Source organism: Melanotaenia boesemani, chromosome 24, assembly GCF_017639745.1.
Source record: "Melanotaenia boesemani isolate fMelBoe1 chromosome 24, fMelBoe1.pri, whole genome shotgun sequence".
Taxonomy (NCBI): Eukaryota; Metazoa; Chordata; class Actinopteri; order Atheriniformes; family Melanotaeniidae; genus Melanotaenia; species Melanotaenia boesemani.
In genome coordinates, this window is record NC_055705.1 from 755049 (window position 1) to 771402 (window position 16354).

At 42.9% G+C, this 16354-nt stretch overlaps 1 protein-coding gene across 2 annotated transcripts in view; it reads left to right on the forward strand.

The window, feature by feature from the left end:
- The window catches only part of dmd (dystrophin), a 267266-nt gene that overhangs the window by 156819 nt on the left and 94093 nt on the right, over positions 1-16354 (forward strand). For both annotated transcript variants that reach the window (XM_041978350.1, XM_041978351.1), the window contains 12 exons: positions 58-136; positions 570-682; positions 774-902; positions 7548-7740; positions 10515-10660; positions 13473-13573; positions 13975-14086; positions 14164-14277; positions 14376-14531; positions 14606-14776; positions 14850-15032; positions 15147-15281. In XM_041978350.1, coding sequence (XP_041834284.1) covers positions 58-136; positions 570-682; positions 774-902; positions 7548-7740; positions 10515-10660; positions 13473-13573; positions 13975-14086; positions 14164-14277; positions 14376-14531; positions 14606-14776; positions 14850-15032; positions 15147-15281 — 1632 coding nt within the window. The remainder of the gene's footprint in view (positions 1-57; positions 137-569; positions 683-773; positions 903-7547; positions 7741-10514; positions 10661-13472; positions 13574-13974; positions 14087-14163; positions 14278-14375; positions 14532-14605; positions 14777-14849; positions 15033-15146; positions 15282-16354) is intronic.

A 16354-nucleotide genomic window follows, 5' to 3' on the forward strand; every position in this document is an offset into this window, starting at 1 on the left:
TGCCTCTTCGTCCTCTGACTCCTCCTCCTCTTCCTCCTCCCTGTTTCTTCTCCACAGGCCATCGACAGAGAGCGGCCGGAGAAGTACAGGAAGCTCCAGGAGGCGACGCGCACGGCGCAGACCCTCGTCGAGCAGGGTAACGTGCACACTCACACACTGCTCTACAGCCGTGCACACCCTGTCTGTCCCCATGGTAACGCCTCCACCTGTCCCACCTACTCTCCTTGTCTCCATAGAAACACTGATAGAGAGGGAAGTAGAAAGAGGCAGAGAAAAAGATGTGTCTCATGGTGTGTCCTTTCTGTCCTTGTGTAATTGTTGGTGTTCCTGAAAGCAAATAAAAAGCTCCGTCTATACTTTTTTTTTTTTTTTTGCCCTGACCTTCAGCTAAACAAAACAAGCCAGAACAGAGAAAAACTTCCCGATCAGGGTGTGAAGAGAGGGAATAAAGAGCTGGATGTCTAACTTTTCCTATAGATGGCTCTCTGTTTCTCACCATTTGTGCCAATGTGATATGTGGAACCTTGTTCATTAGAAACTGTCTCTCTTGTCCTGCCCGTCCACCCCAGAGGGAACCCGTGCTGAAGACATTGCTCAGGCAGCGGACCAGCTGAACCAGCGCTGGCTGGGATTCTGTGCCCTGTTAGCAGACAGGCTAGCGTGGCTAGCTTACCAGACAAAGGTACACATGCTGCATGTGCACCGTCGTGTCATCATTTAGACGACCTAATATGGAACAGTGTTGTGTTTTAATAGAAATGTGTGTGCTGCAGGTGCTGGCCTTTTACAGCTTGTTTGAGCAGTGTGAGCAGGGGGTGGACACCAGTGAGAACTGGCTCAAAGTCCAGGCCCCTCCAGCGTCAGAGCCAGAACCGCTGAAGGTCCAACTGGATCGATGTCGAGTGAGTGATGGAAGAAGCCCAGAGTTTGTCCACCATGTCCATTAGCTGATGCTCAGCTCAGCATAAGTTAATAAGAAATAATTCCTCCAATTCCAGAAAGTTGGGATGCAGAAACAGAAACTCATCAACTCATATTTTATTCCCAGTAGAACATAAACAACCCGTCAGAGACGTTTTACCCTTTCATGGAAAATATGAGCTGGTCTGATGCAGGATTCTAGCTGCTCTACAGTCCTGGAACTTGGTTGCTGGATTTCTGCTTCCATGATGCTCCAGATGTTGTGTACTGGTGAAAGGTCTGGACTGCAGGCAGGCCAGTTCAGCAGCCGGACTCTTCTCCTGTGAAGCTGCTGTGATGGATGCAGGATGTGGTTCAGCATCGTCTTGCTGAAATCTGCAAGGTCTTCCCTGAAAGAGACGTTGTCTGGATGGGAGCAGATGTTGCTCTAAAACCTCCATGTACTTTTCAGCATTGATGGAGCTTCACAGATGTGGAAGCTGCCCACGCCATAGGCACTAATGCAGCCCCATCCCATCAGAGATGCAGCTTTTCACCTGTCCACTGTAATATTGTAATATTATACAACGTAAGTTCCACAGTTTTAGATCCAGTTTGTCTCAGATTGGTGAAGCTCTGTCCATCTTTCCATCTGAGAGACTCTTCCTCTCTGAAATGCTCCTTTTATACCAGTCATGTTACTGACCTGTTGCCAGGTAACCTGGTTAGTTGTTAAATGCTCCTCCAGGTGTTTCTGGTTTGTACCAGGTACTTTTCCAGCCTTTTGTTGCTCCTGTTCCAACTTTTTCCATCAGATTCACTATCAGCTCATATTTTCATCTCATGGTGAAACGTCTCCGTTTCATCTGACAGGATGTTTATCTGGGAAGAAAATATGTTGCATCCTAACTTTTGTGGAACTGTGGTTGTGTTTAATTTTAAGCATTTTTCTTTTAAATCTATTGGTTTCTTTGTAGTTCCTTAATTTTGCATTCAGTGTTTATTTTATTGCTTGAATTTCTGTATTTTTTCATGCATCCTACCTCAGCTTCATTCTGTAAGTACTTTATGCACATATCCAATGCAAAGATAGATTTTTAGATAGAAATAGTTCTTCCTCTCCTCTTTAAGCTCAGATCCTCCAGATGTTCGGGGAGCATTTTAATCCACCGGAACATCTGGAGTGTGTTAAACATTTCAAAGTCATGTCCTGTTTAACGGGGTGAGTGCGCTGGCTGAGCGAGCTTCAGAATGAATGAGGAGAGAGAGCTGAATGAATCTATTGGACGCTCATTTATCACCATTGAGAACATTTATGTGCAAAGTGTGAATTTAGCGTCTTGGATTTATACGTAGAAAAATTATGAGAACAGCTCGGACAAGGCGTAGACACCGGGCCTAGTGGTAGAACAGGAAATCTCCACATCCGCATCCTTTCTCTGCTCCAAATACAGTAGTAGCGGTTTAAAAGTTCCCATCCAAGCTGAAAGCCAGCCGAATACCTGCCGGCTTCCAGCCCAGTTCCATTCCAGTTCCAGCCAGCTGCCTTCCAACTTCCAGCCGCCAGAGAGGCCCCCTCCTTCTCCTGGGAGTGACGATGTTTTAATCAAACTCCACCCATTCCTTGTAATATAGGGTAGACCCAGAAGATGGCGCTTCTCTCACAGACTTCTCATCGCCCGTAGTCTGTCAGATTTTATCTGAATTTACACTGACCGGCAGAGGCGCCACTCAAAGCACCTCTGATGGCCAGTCACAATTCATAAAAATGCATAAAACTTAATACATAATCATCGTTTGACGTGGAATGTGAAATTGTAACATGCATGTGCGCTGCCAATTGTTTTATTCAGAAATGAATGCTAGTAGGTTAATAAAACCTTTCAAATACTGGATCACAGCCCCTAGCTCTATTCTCAATAGGATGTATTTATCATACTGATTAATCTTTTAATATTAGCATTATTAACATAGACAAATCAGATTTGGATCAAGCAACACAGAATCTGTTTGAGGTAGCTAGGAAGGGTTATTTTATTCTCATATTATTTATTTCACCTCCATAAGAAGACAGGGCGACAGATAAAAGCCCCACGCAGGATCGGAGATAATTTCTTCCACTTCAATGTGTCTAATCGCGGGGGGACATCCAACACTCGCTGTGCTGCGACTTCCTGCTCGCCGGGAATCCCGATTACGTCACCCCTCCAGGTGGGCTATTCCCCGACACGCTCTGATTACCATTCCAAAAGGTACTGTATGCAGCCCCCAACTTGAACATGCGCCTTCTTCAACATTCGCACCTGCTCCAGAAAATTACCATCTCTTAGGCTCCTCCACCACCACTTTGACTGTGGATTGATACGTAAATGAGCCGCAATGAGGCAGCTGAACAAGTGGCCCAGTTTTGTGATTGTTGCACATTGGGTAAGAGTGGTCAAACGAGTCCAGTTTGTGTTGTCATGCTACCAGAAATTCAGTAGGCTAGTCGGTCCTAATGCAGTGAATTTCCATGTTAATGTTGCCAAATTCAATAGCATAGCAAGAGATGAAAAAAGAAACAACGATATTTCTTCAACATGTTAACCAAAATATTTACCTCTTAAAGCATAAACCAAGTATTTACAACAAGCAGTGTGCTTTTTAACGTTAACGTGTGCCATAGCCTACTGCACCGCTGTTCCTCCTTCCAAGTCTTCTTTTTTATTATATTGTTGTTTTATCATCTGAATATACTACAACAACACAGAGAAAATATATGAAAGTTTATTTTACGCTGGTATTTGCGCAGCAGAGTTTTCTGCCGCCGGATTTGTAGTCCAGGAACGGAGAACACAGCTGCTGCCAGGAAAGGTGGATTACATTTTGTTAAAGCACAGCAATCTCCGAGTAGCCTATTATAAATACCCTCTCAGTGGCAAAATAAAACACACTGGTCTGGTTTAGTCTTCACCCTGAAATGGTTCAGTCAGAGGAATATAAAGCTGTTTTAAAAATGTTGAGCAAGCTTAAAATAAACATTCATAGGCTATCTATGTGTTTTAGATTAACACAATGATAAAACAACAATAGGCTATAATAATGGAAAAGAAGCGGTGCAGCATGGCAATGATGCGTTAATGGCTCGGGTTGCGGGTTAAACATCAGTCTGGTTCGGATTTAAATGGAATAAATACATTGGTGACGAGTCGGGTTCGGGAGTCATTCTAACGGGTTAGAGCAGGTATGTGTAGCAAAACGGAACCGTGCAGGACTCTGCTCTAAGCAGTTCGGACTTGGTTGACCTGGAACCATTTGACAATAAAATCTGGAGCCATCCTGCAACGCGCTCGTTTAGGCGTCCAGTTAAACCGTGTTTATTCAACCAGTCCCTACTTCATTGCATTCATTCTTTCCTCATAGCCTACGTGCACATTTTTTTCAAGATTGTTTATGTCAGTTTTGTTTTGGAAAACGAAAAAGGAGTCTTTGCGCAGAACTTATAACATTATTCTCATCTTGCCACTTGCCTATTTTATTATTGTGTATTTTTGTAATAACATGTAAATTCACTGCATAGGAACCAACTAGTCTACTGAATTTTGTGTGACAACACTAACAGAACTGTTTTGACAATGCAACAATTACAAAACTGCGGCTCATTTACTTATCAATCCATAGTCAAAGTGGTGGTGGAGGAGCCTTGGAGATGGTAATTTTATGGAGCAAGTGGGAATGTTGAGGAATTTAGCCTTTGTTCAAGTTGTGGGCTGCATATATGCAGCCCACAACTTGGTATACCTTTCAGAATGATAATAAACAGAACAAGACACACCAAACCAGGAGCTAAGACCACGAAGTTCAGCATCATGCTTATCTATCTTTGGCGTTTTTACACCAACATTTTTATACACTGGATAATGATAATAATTATCGATTAAAGTCACGGATAAAACTGCTGTTGTTAAAACACACCCATCTCTTACAAAATCTAAAATGTAAAACAAAAAAAACAACAAACAAAAAATCTGGATCACTGTAGAAATATCTTTATTCATTGCTGATCATCTGGCCATTGAAGCGTTTTTATCTGGAATTGGGAACAAATATTTTCCACCCTGTTATATTCTGTTCCACTCTGTTATGTTCCATTCCACCCTGTTAGTAAGGTGTTTTTTATTTTTTTTTTTTTTTTTACTAAAAACATTGAGGACTGTGAACCTTGTTGCACCATATTAGGAAGTGAGGAACATTAAATTGATTTTGCTTTTCTGTTCCCAGGTCAAAAGGAATGTAATTATCTCACATTTGAAATACTTGATTATGCTTTCCTTTTGGCCTTTGTGGAAACAGAAACGTGATAATCTCTCACTTGAAAGCAAGCTGGGCGTACAATAGTGTGATGACGATGAAAACTCACATGACCAATGCTCAATAAAGGGTACATGAAAATGTGAGAAATGGTCAAAAGCACAAATACCGTTTGTGGTGAGTGAAACTATACAGCACAGTCCACAAGGCTCTTTTCAAGCACACTCCTCCCCCCAAGGAGTATGCTTGAACAGCTAACGGCAGGTAATGGCTGTGTTTACAAATGTAAAGGTGCTAATTGTTGGCCATTGAATTGTTAATTTCAAACCGGGCAGCCTTTTGGTTGTACTCTGGGCATGGTAGAGGGGTAAGAAATCTCTGGGTTTTCTAGTGTTAAACACTGGAAGCGCCGCCAGCGGTCTTTTGATGACCGCCAGTCATGCTATCATGCTTATAGTGTATTAAAAACTAAACGGCTGAACCTGGTATTTTAGGACTTTTATTATATAGTTGTTGTCTATAGTTTTACCTGCTTACTTGTTTGGAAAAGTAAACACATCAATATTTACGAGCAGTTTAGCACGTCTAAACTTCCACAGAGCCGCTCAGGGAGACTCTTTCTCAGCCAAACTGTCGTATATCACGGCTATGGAGTTGTAATAAATGGCCGCCCTACTCTGCTTCTGATTGGCTGTAAGATCACAAACCCTGTGTGCTGATAGGCTGCTGGTTCCTGTCATTCCTACCAGCCTTTGCGCATGTGCCTGCTTCAGACAGCGGGCAGGCAGCTGTCCCACCACTGAGACACAGTTGTATGACGTTTTATCACGTTTTATCACTAGATCGCTATGAATAAAATCCAGGGACACTTCATTTCACAGTATAAACCATTTATTTACTTATCTACTTAGGATAATAGCACTTTGAGGCCTAATTCAGAATATAGGTTGGGCTGGGTCCGGACTTTTGTGATCCCTGCTTTACACATTATCAGTATTATGTTATTTTTACCTGCCGATATTACGTTATGATTTTGTCAATATTCAGTTATGCAGCAGCTGTATCAACCCCCACTGTGAATAACTTACGTTGCAGTCAAATGACCGCTGGCAGCGCTCCTCGGGATGTTTAGAAAGCTCGCTGCTAGTGACATTCACCACTTAGCCGACTTGAGGAGGTTGTGCTTTGCCTCATAACACCATTAGCTACACATGTCGGCTTTTTTGATACATTTATTTGACGCCATTTTCAAATCAAATCATTTTTTAAATGTTGGCAAAAATGCAACAAATGAGCGACACAGCTCATTATAAACTGTTTAGAGAGCAGCAAGATCAAATCACTGCTCCTCCCCGTGGACAAAAGAGGGATTGCAGCTGTTTTTTTACTTGGGCTGCTTAGGGGCAGAGCCTCGCTGACGACGTCATTGCGGGGGATTACATTACCCCCACAGACCTGTGAAGGATCGGCCAAGGATCAGTCAAGGACCAGTCAAGGACCAGTCAAGAACCAGTCAAGGACCCATCATGGAAACAGGGGAACTTTTAAACCGCTACTACTGTAATAATTATTCAGTTAGTAAACTTTAAGAAAAGAAGATTAACAAACGTGTAGCTTCACTGGTTTCCAAACATAAAAGCGCCACTGAAACCAGCCCGGGCAAGCAAAGACCTTCGCAGGGTGAAAACCTGTCTGCATGAGGTGGAAGCTGTGCAGGTTTCTGTCCTCCAGCTGCAGATACGTCGCGTCCGCGAGTTGCACAACATGCTTCTTCAGTTGTTTTTATTGTTTCATACCAGATTATCCTGAATCTCATTTCTCTCTGCAGCGTTTATTTTTTACTTTTTTAAGTTTTAGAGGATGGTTAAATAATATTTATCTCCTGCCCTGAAAGCCGGCTGCTGGTGTATTTTTTAAAATAAAGGTTACCCGACCTTGAATGAACAGAAATGAAAAGTTTGGTTCTCTCCATCCCCCTGAGGGAAAATGAGGCCGTTTCTGGAGGCAAATCACCACGAACGAACCAGATGGTGATTTCAAACAAACATTTCCTGCAAACAAACGTTTTGCTGCACGTTTGATAAATCCAGATTTTCTAAATATCTTTTGTAGGATGGAATTTAGGACAGTTTCTAGGAGCGGTTGATAAACGAGAGCCCTGGTTTGATGCTACTTTAGGCCACTCAGCATGTGGAAGAAACTTTATATTCCCAACATCAACAACCTCTGCATTAAAACCTGGAGATCTGATTTCACCGCAACAATTTTAACTAAATCAGCCAGACGATTGATCTTTTGTTGATTAATAAGGTTGATTAACACAAACTTTGTCCCTCAACGCTTCAATGTCCCGACAGGAAGAGGTGGGCCGGCTGTCCTCCCTCCAGCCCCAGGTGGACTTACTGGAAACTCGGCTACAGGAGCTGAAGGAGGAGAAGGAAGGGGACGAGGACCCTTCAGCCTTTCTGGATGCTGACATCAGTGCCTTCAAAGAACATTACTACAAGGTCCTGGAGGACCTGCGGGCAAGAGAGAGGCAGCTACAACGAGGTGAGACCATAGACTGTATAAAAACGATGGGCGGAGCCTCCGTGACGTCTCCCCTAGGTTTCTGAAGAGCTGAACTGAAGCTCATTGAGTGGTTCCCAACGTCGCCATATTGGCAGCATCACGCGTGTCGTCATTCCTAGAAAATCCAAAAATGGGCAAAGAGGTGGAGCTGAAAGGGGGGCTGTGAAGGTGGGGTGGATGATTGACACCCATCAAACTAAGTAACTGCTAACTGAGTTAACCGAGCTAACCTGGAGTTAACGGAGGTAGGTGGGCTAAAGCTAAGGCGTACTGTTAGCCGGCTAAAAGCCGCGGTTGTGCTACACTCTCCCTTCTTTCCGCGGATATTGGATACCTGTCAATCAAAAGGACATGCCCCTAATTATGCCGAATTTGAAGATAAATAACATTCAAACAGATGAGTTAGAAAAAAATTCACCCTCCTCACAGTTGTCAAGAAGGTAAACTTGACCTTTTAATCCTAAAATGGGTTTTTGTACCAGGCTTTAAACATGTTTATTTCTGCTGTGAAGTTGGTCTTTTTAACATGGGAGTCTATGGGGATTTGCTCTGTTTTGGAGCCCCTAGTGGACGAGGGGGGAACTGCAGTTTATTTGTACTTCCATATAAACTTCACATTTTACTGGCGGAGGTTGCCGCTTGGGTGAGACAGGAGGGGTCCTTTACTTCTTCATCTGCTACTGTCTTCCATTTTTACCACGTTTATAGCGGCATCACGGTCATTAGGACACAATCTAAATAATTACTGTTCGCTAGCTCGATTCTGTTCAATACTGCAAATTTAGCTGAAGAAGGGAGACAAAAAGACTAATTAACACTATAAAAATGGACTTTTTTTCCGTTTTTGTACATTGGTGACTAACAGAGTGGTGACTGTCTCGTCTGGTAACATAAAGAAATCATGTCATGTCAAACCCTTATTGTATTTTATTTCATATGAAGTTAAATAAATTTTAATTGATTTAATTTTGACATCAGACTGATAAATGTTGGCTACTTAAGCTAGCTCATCTAAAAGCGATACTTTGGGGTAAATATGTGCCGGTGTGAACCCTGAAGTTTCCTCCTTAGCTGAACGACAAACGAACGAAACAAGAGAGATGATGCTAGCGACAGAAATCTTAGTGACGTTTGTACAAAGCTATGCGAAAAGTTTTTTGGTTTTTTAATGCGGGAAAAGTGCGGGTGTTAAAACATCCCCACGGATGTGATGTCCTTAAATCCATCAATAGAGCCAGTTCATCTTGTTCCAGCTGATCACCTCCATGTCTCGCAGTCTACACGACGGACGCTGCACACGCGTTAAATACGTTAAAAATTTTAACACAATCAATTACATAAATTAGTTAACATGATAATTTGGACAACCTTAGAAAAATATACACATAAAATGAGTTATTCTGACTGAGGAGGTAATCACTAGAGGCCTGGCAGAACATGAACCATGACAATTTTAGTCCCCTAAGGACCTAAAAGGGTAGTAGATTTTACATTACATCACAGTCATTTAGCAGACGCTTTCATCCAAAGCGACTTAAGGGTGTTAACTGTGGTGTTAACGGTCTTTTCCAGGCACCTGACTAGAAGGTGTTAATGTTCGTCCCCTGGGGGAATCAAACTCTGATCTCCTGCATGGGAAATGGACGCTCTGCCAACTGAGCCATCCAGCACAGACATTGCAAACACGAACTATCTAGTCAATGTTGCATATTTTTTAAGTCTTTTAGTCTCATCTTTTAGTTCCCCTCATATATGATGTGGAAAATGACTCATCTGATGTGTATTTTGTCTTTTAGAAAATGTGACATCATGTGATTAAGACAGTGTTAAAAGGGTTAAAATAATTTTATTAATTTCTAATTTTAGCTTAGTTAAGTGTTAAGTGATGTATCCTACAAGAGTTAAAAAAAAAAGCAAACAAAGATTTCTTTACTTTTAGTGCAAAGTTGGGCGGCGTGGATCAGTGGGTAGGGTGGTCGTCTTGTTGCCTGAGGATTGTCGGTTCGATCCTCGGCCTGTTGAGCTCATGTCGAGGTGTCACTGAGCAAGACACCGAACCCCAAATTGTTCTTGATGGGTCATAGTTAGCTCTGTGGCTAGCATCATGGTTAGTGTCGTGGCTAGCATCGTGGTTAGCGCTGTGGCTAGCATCAGGGTTAGCGCTGTGGTTAGCGTCGTGGCTAGCATCAGGGTTAGCGTCGTGGCTAGCATCGTGGTTAGCGCCGTGGCTAGCATCAGAGTTAGCGTCGTGGCTAGCATCGTGGTTAGCGCTGTGGCTAGCATCATGGTTAGTGTCGTGGCTAGCATCGTGGTTAGCGCTGTGGCTAGCATCAGGGTTAGCGCTGTGGTTAGCGTTGTGGCTAGCATCATGGTTAGCGCCGTGGTTAGCGCTGTGGCTAGCATCAGGGTTAGCGTCGTGGCTAACATCGTGGTTAGCGCCGTGGCTAGCATCAGAGTTAGCGCTGTGGTTGGCGCTGTGGCTAGCATCAGGGTTAGCGCTGTGGTTAGCGTCGTGGCTAGCATCATGGTTAGCGCCATGGTTAGCGCCTTGCATGGCCACATCTGCCATCAGTGTGTGAATGTGTGTGTGAATGGGTGAATGTGATGTATGATGTAAAGCTTTGGGTATCATCCCAGGTACAGAAAAGTGCTGTATAAATACTGACCATTTACTATTTAGATGATTTTATGTTTGTAGTTGTATCTGTGGTGGTTAAGATGCTCCGTCTTCCTGTCTCTCTGCCTTCATCCAGTTTTGGAAAGTTTGCCTCCAGCGAGATATAAGGAGACCATAGCGACACTGTTGGCATGGTTACAGCAGTGTGAAGCCAAACTGGCCATCCCATCAGCAGCTGTTGCAGAGTACCCTGTCATGGAGCAGAGGCTGAAGGATGTTCAGGTACACACACATAAATATACATCTATGGCTTTCTTTGTATAAATAATTAAAAATATTCTTTATGTGTGTTTTTGATGTAAAAAGATGAAAACTCGTTAGAAATATTTTAAACCCTGAAGAGTGAAATGGCTCATGATGCAGAACCAGACGGAGCATCGACTCAGTTATCATTATTTTCTGCTCAGGAAACATGCAGCTGTGATAATTTTCACACTGCTTCAGGCTTATAAGCACAAAAATAACCCGAACTTCCCGTTAGCACCTCTGTCCCTTCACCAGACACAAATACTCTACAACGGTACGTCAGGGATTCAGTGGATTCAGGTGATAGTCTGTAATGTTTTAATCAGGTTTTTACTACAAGTAATTAAATTATATGGCTGCCGGCATGGCCGAAGTACCACAGCCGATCTGAAAAGCATGGTTTCTTCTCTGAGAGAAAAACTTTAACTGTGTGAGAGCAATGAAAGCCTCTGATGTCCCCAATCACCTTTTATCAATAAACTCCTCTCAGAGTGAATCCGTAGGACTCAAACTACCCCAGTTTCACGTTTTCTTCTTCTACGCCTGTAGACCTACTCTGCACGTGGTTTTCGGATGGATGGGCCTCATTCACCAACATGTAGAAATGCTTTATGTTTTCTGTTTGTTTGAGCAGGTCTGACATTGTTCAAGTGATGTCTGAAAAAAAGAATTGTTTGATGATTTAATTGCAGTTTATTTATTTATTTATTGGGGTGCATATACATTTTTGCATTAAAAACTGAAATTTGTCCCTATTGGTTTTAAGACAGCAAAAATAAATCAATGTGTAAAGCTGTGACATACTGACATCATTTCAGTTTAAACGAGGTCACTGGTATGAAAAGCCCAGGCTAATAACGCCTTCAATGAAGAGCATTTCCAAAGACTTTACTAAACCTGTGACGATGGATTCTCCTGTCCTGTGCAGCCTAGGGGCCCATTATAGGCTCGACAGACGGGAGGAGACCAACAGCAGCGAAGGCGGCAGGGTCGCGTTCTGACATCCCGTTCTGACATCACACTGTAACATGTTGCTCTGACATCATGCTCTGACATCACGTTCTGACATCACGCTGTAACATGTCGCTCTGTCATCATGCTCTGAGATCATGCTGTGACATGATGTTGGAGGAAAAGTACGACGGATGAAGAGTCAGAGTGACCTGAGTTTGTGCACATGTCTATGTATATATATATAAATAATAAAATGAAATTTACCCTTTTTTTGATTTGCTGTGCTATAACTTTTAGTTTTGTGCTTTAATTCCTGTGTTATGTTAAAAATTAGATGTTATAAAGTTCTGCCCTGTTTGAATTTTAAACCATGAATTAAAAGGACAGCACAGGAAAAGAAGCCACCACCAGCAGTAATGCATTGCATCATGGGTAAAACAGTGATGGTTACTGATACAACCCATCGCCACCTTCTCAGTGCTGCTGATGCGGTTCTGGACCTGCAAGTTGATGCGAATATGCATCTACAAATTATCGTTAGATGTATGTCACATGAAAGAACTACACGGTATGAGTAAATCTCATGTAAGAGAACTAATTCAAACTACTAGAGGCTTTAAAGAAGTGTAGATAAGTGAACTGATGGGTTTTATATACTAATGGTTGCCCATGTTGGTACAGCTTGACGTGTTTCAGCATTTGTAAAAACTAGAATGGTTTAAGGGGTTTCCATGAAACTTTCTAGTAAACTCAACTAATCCAGAGTTGATTTAATCAGTGTAATCTGGTGAGATAGATTTCTAGTTACTGGCCACAGCTTTATGTGCTTTCACCAAGTCATCTTAGTTGAAGCAGTAGCCAATCACATAGCTCTACCAGAGGCCCAATGACTTTCATATTATCAGAACCAGAAATTCTGCTCTCAAATCAAACAATTACGCTCTTGATTAAAGATAGAAAAATACCCCCAAACATGTGCACATGCACGTGCTCAGCTGCTCATCCCACAAAAGCATTCTTCTTATTTGCATGGCTCCATTTAAAGGGAAATAAACAGGCTTACCAACTTAACAACAAAGAAATAATCCACGGCACAGATGTCCCGACGTTTTGTGCTAACCTGCATACATTTTAAAGTTTGTGTTGTAAACTCCAGCTGTAATTGAAGCAACAGGCAAATGATGCCTTCAGGGACCTGAAGCCAACCAGGAATTTCATTCAAACTAATGATTAAATGAGGTCCAGCATGCATCTGCTTAACATTCAGCGGAGGGAGCTTTTCTGTGCAGTAATACCATTACTTGGTCACGGTGCTGAGATCAAGTCTTCCACTGTAGCTTCACATTAATTAGAATGGTAGATAATTATCAGATTCATTCTGCATGCTGATGAGTTATTAAAATTCATCTGATAACTTATAAATTCAGGATTTCACACACACGTCATCCATGTCCACACTTCACCGCTGCTCATCCTTCACGTGGACTTCCCTGCTGACGGACTGCGTGACACAAGATTGTGTTTGTTTTCTCCAAACTCTGCTCCGCTACCTCTTCCTGACTGAGGATGTGCTGCTGGGCAGAGGAGCATTAAACTGTACCTGAACAAGCACAGCTGATTTGGGTCAATAATCCAGAAAAATAATTTCATAAAAGGTGATTCTCTAAAAACGTGGAGTTGATTCTAGTCGCTGCATTACAGACACAAACACGGGTGTACTTCTCCAGCAGCTGAAACCGCTACGAAAACCTTTCTTTGGGACAGCAGCTGTACTTTGTCGATCATTTTTTCCCCTCTTTTTCATTCTATCTGTCCACCTCCATCTTTCTTCCAGGCTCTCCAGCTGGCTCTGGCTGAGCACCAAGGGGAGGTTGACTACCTGACCTCAGCCGTTGAGCAGGTCTTTCAGAAAGCGCCACCAGACATCAGCCAGAAGTAAGTAGGCTCCACAAAACAAGCACCGGGGTCTAAAGAATCAAGTTTGATTTATAAAGCACCTTTCATACATAATGTAGCACAAGTGTTTTACATAATAAAAAATCATTTTTGTCACGTTGAAAACAGCATATAAGCTAAAATGTTTGTAAAGCTCCATCCATGACTTTATATCTAAAATACAGTCTTAGATAACAGGAGACGTGGCGATGTAAAGCTGCGTATCATCAGCGTAGTGTATGCCTTTTGATGACGTCCCCAAGTAGCTGTATGTTCAGATTAACAATGATTGGGCCTAAACTTGGTCCTTGGGGACAAACAAACCAGCGGTGCTGAACACGTGACCTCCACCTTGGCTGAGGTAGTAAAAAACGGCTCCATGAGTTCCTGTTGTGTTGTAGGTATCGCACAGAGATGGACGCCATCATGGCTCGTTGGAGACGACTGGGCTCCACACTGACGGACAACGCTACGAGAATCCAGGAGCTCATGGCCAAACTGATGCAGTTTGAGGTGAGCGGGATGAGAGGCTCTGTTCTGCTTCTGGGGAGTTAAGTAAAACACAAAAAAGACGTTTCCGTTTTCTCCAGAATGATGTCAAGACTTTGAAGAAATGGATGGCGGATGTGGACGTCTTCCTGAATGAGGAGTGGCCGGCTCTGGGAGACTCTGAAGCGCTGGAGAAACAGCTGGAGCAGTGCACAGTAAGGAAAATATGCATCTGGGGCCAATTTCAGACCAAACGTTTGCTGTTAAATATCAGCTGCTATGAGACATGAGACCAACTGGATCCTCTCTGTAGGCTCTGGTGAACGACATCCACACCATCCAGCCCAGCGTCAACGGCATCAACGAAGTGGGCCTGTACCTCAAGAAGGAGGCCGAGCCTCCGTTTGCCGTCCACATCCAGAAAGAGCTGGATGAGCTCAACGCTCAGTGGGAAAACATCTGCAAACAGGTAAATTACTTCCTCTGTGCTTCGTATTTTCCTGCATGTGCCTTTTTTGGTAATTCTTCTCTTTCTCTTTCCAGGCCTATGCGAAGAAGTCGGCTCTAAAAGGAGGGCTTGATAAGACCATGGCGCTGAGGAAGGAGATGCAGGAGATGCAGGAGTGGATTAACCAGGCTGAAGAAGACTACCTGGAGAGAGACTTCACCTACAAGACGCCTGAAGAGCTACGAAAGGCTGTGGAGGAGCTGAAGGTGAGTAAGAGGAGCATAAAGAAAAGACTTTAGCTTGAGCCATCGGGTTAAATTCTTCCTTTCTGTGTATCAGAGGGCCCAGGAAGAGGTCCACTCCAAGGAGCTGAAGGTCAAACTTCTGACGGACAGCGTGAACAGTTTCATCGGCAAAGCCCCTCCCACAGCCCATGATGCTTTGCGCTCAGAGCTGGACATACTGACAGCCAACTACCAGCGCCTGTGTAGTCGTCTGGATGGGAAATGTAAAACACTGGAGGTAGCGAATCCCGATGTGTCTGTTGGCACCTTTGCTCGTATTTCACAAAGTCATGGATGTATGTAACAACGCTGGTTGTGGTAGTTTTCATTCATACATGCGAGTGTTTTGCAGGAGGTGTGGGCATGCTGGTGCGAGCTGCTGTCCTACTTAGAGCAGGAGAACGCCTTCCTGGACCAGCTGGAGCAGAAACTGGATGAGACGGAAAACCTGCAGGGAGGAGCAGAGGAGCTGCAGGAGGCGCTGGATGTGAGTAGGAGACGACTATGCATACAGAGATTCCTTCTGATTTTTGGAATCATGTATTATTATCATTATTATTTTTGTTATTATTATTATTATTTTATTATTATTATTATTAATATTAATATTATTGTTATTATTATTATTGTTATTATTATATTTTACATATTGTCTCAAGTTTTTGGATAAGGGAAGTAGAAAGACTCATAGGAAGTAAAAAATGAATTCCCTATAAAAGTAGCAAGTACGTTTTTTTTGCAATACTTGCTACACAGATATTTTCTTTTTTTTTAACTGAAAAACTTGGCCATCATTAAAACATGAATTAACCTCAGTTAACCCAGGATTGGACAGTCCGGATCATGAAGGATCCTCAGAGAGGGGAGATTCAGTCCAATAACCTGCTTTGTGCAACATAAAAGCAACTTTCAGGCATCAGTGCGGATAAAAAGAGGCTTAATACATGAGCTGGGCCCAGAGGGGTATTGGGAGTAACACCAGAGGAGCTAAACACCAGCTTCTGATTGACAGAACTGTCACACAAGATTGTCAGACGTACAAATCTGTGCACTGGATAGACTGACTATGAGGACAATGACTCACTGTGACACCCATGTATGCAGGACTGCTTGGAGCTCTGCAGCGTCAACAGGACCTGAGAGCCTCCAGAGGGAATGTTGGAGACAACTCTGCAGGCCAATTAAAGCACAAATTATTCCAGCACACATCTCCTAGTTCCACTTAGTGTTCCACTTACTGTTCCACTTAGTGTTCCACTTAATATTCCACTTTGTGTTCCACTTAGTGTTCCACTTAATGTTCCACTTACTGTTCCACTTAATGTTCCACTTACTGTTCCGCTTAATGTTCCACTTAGTGTTCCACTTACTGTTCCACTTAATGTTCCACTTACTGTTCCACTTAATGTTCCACTTACTGTTCCACTTAATGTTCCACTTACTGTTCCGCTTAATGTTCCACTTAGTGTTCCACTTACTGTTCCACTTAATGTTCCACTTACTGTTCCACTTAATGTTCCACTTAGTGTTCCACTTATTGTTCCACTTAATGTTCCACTT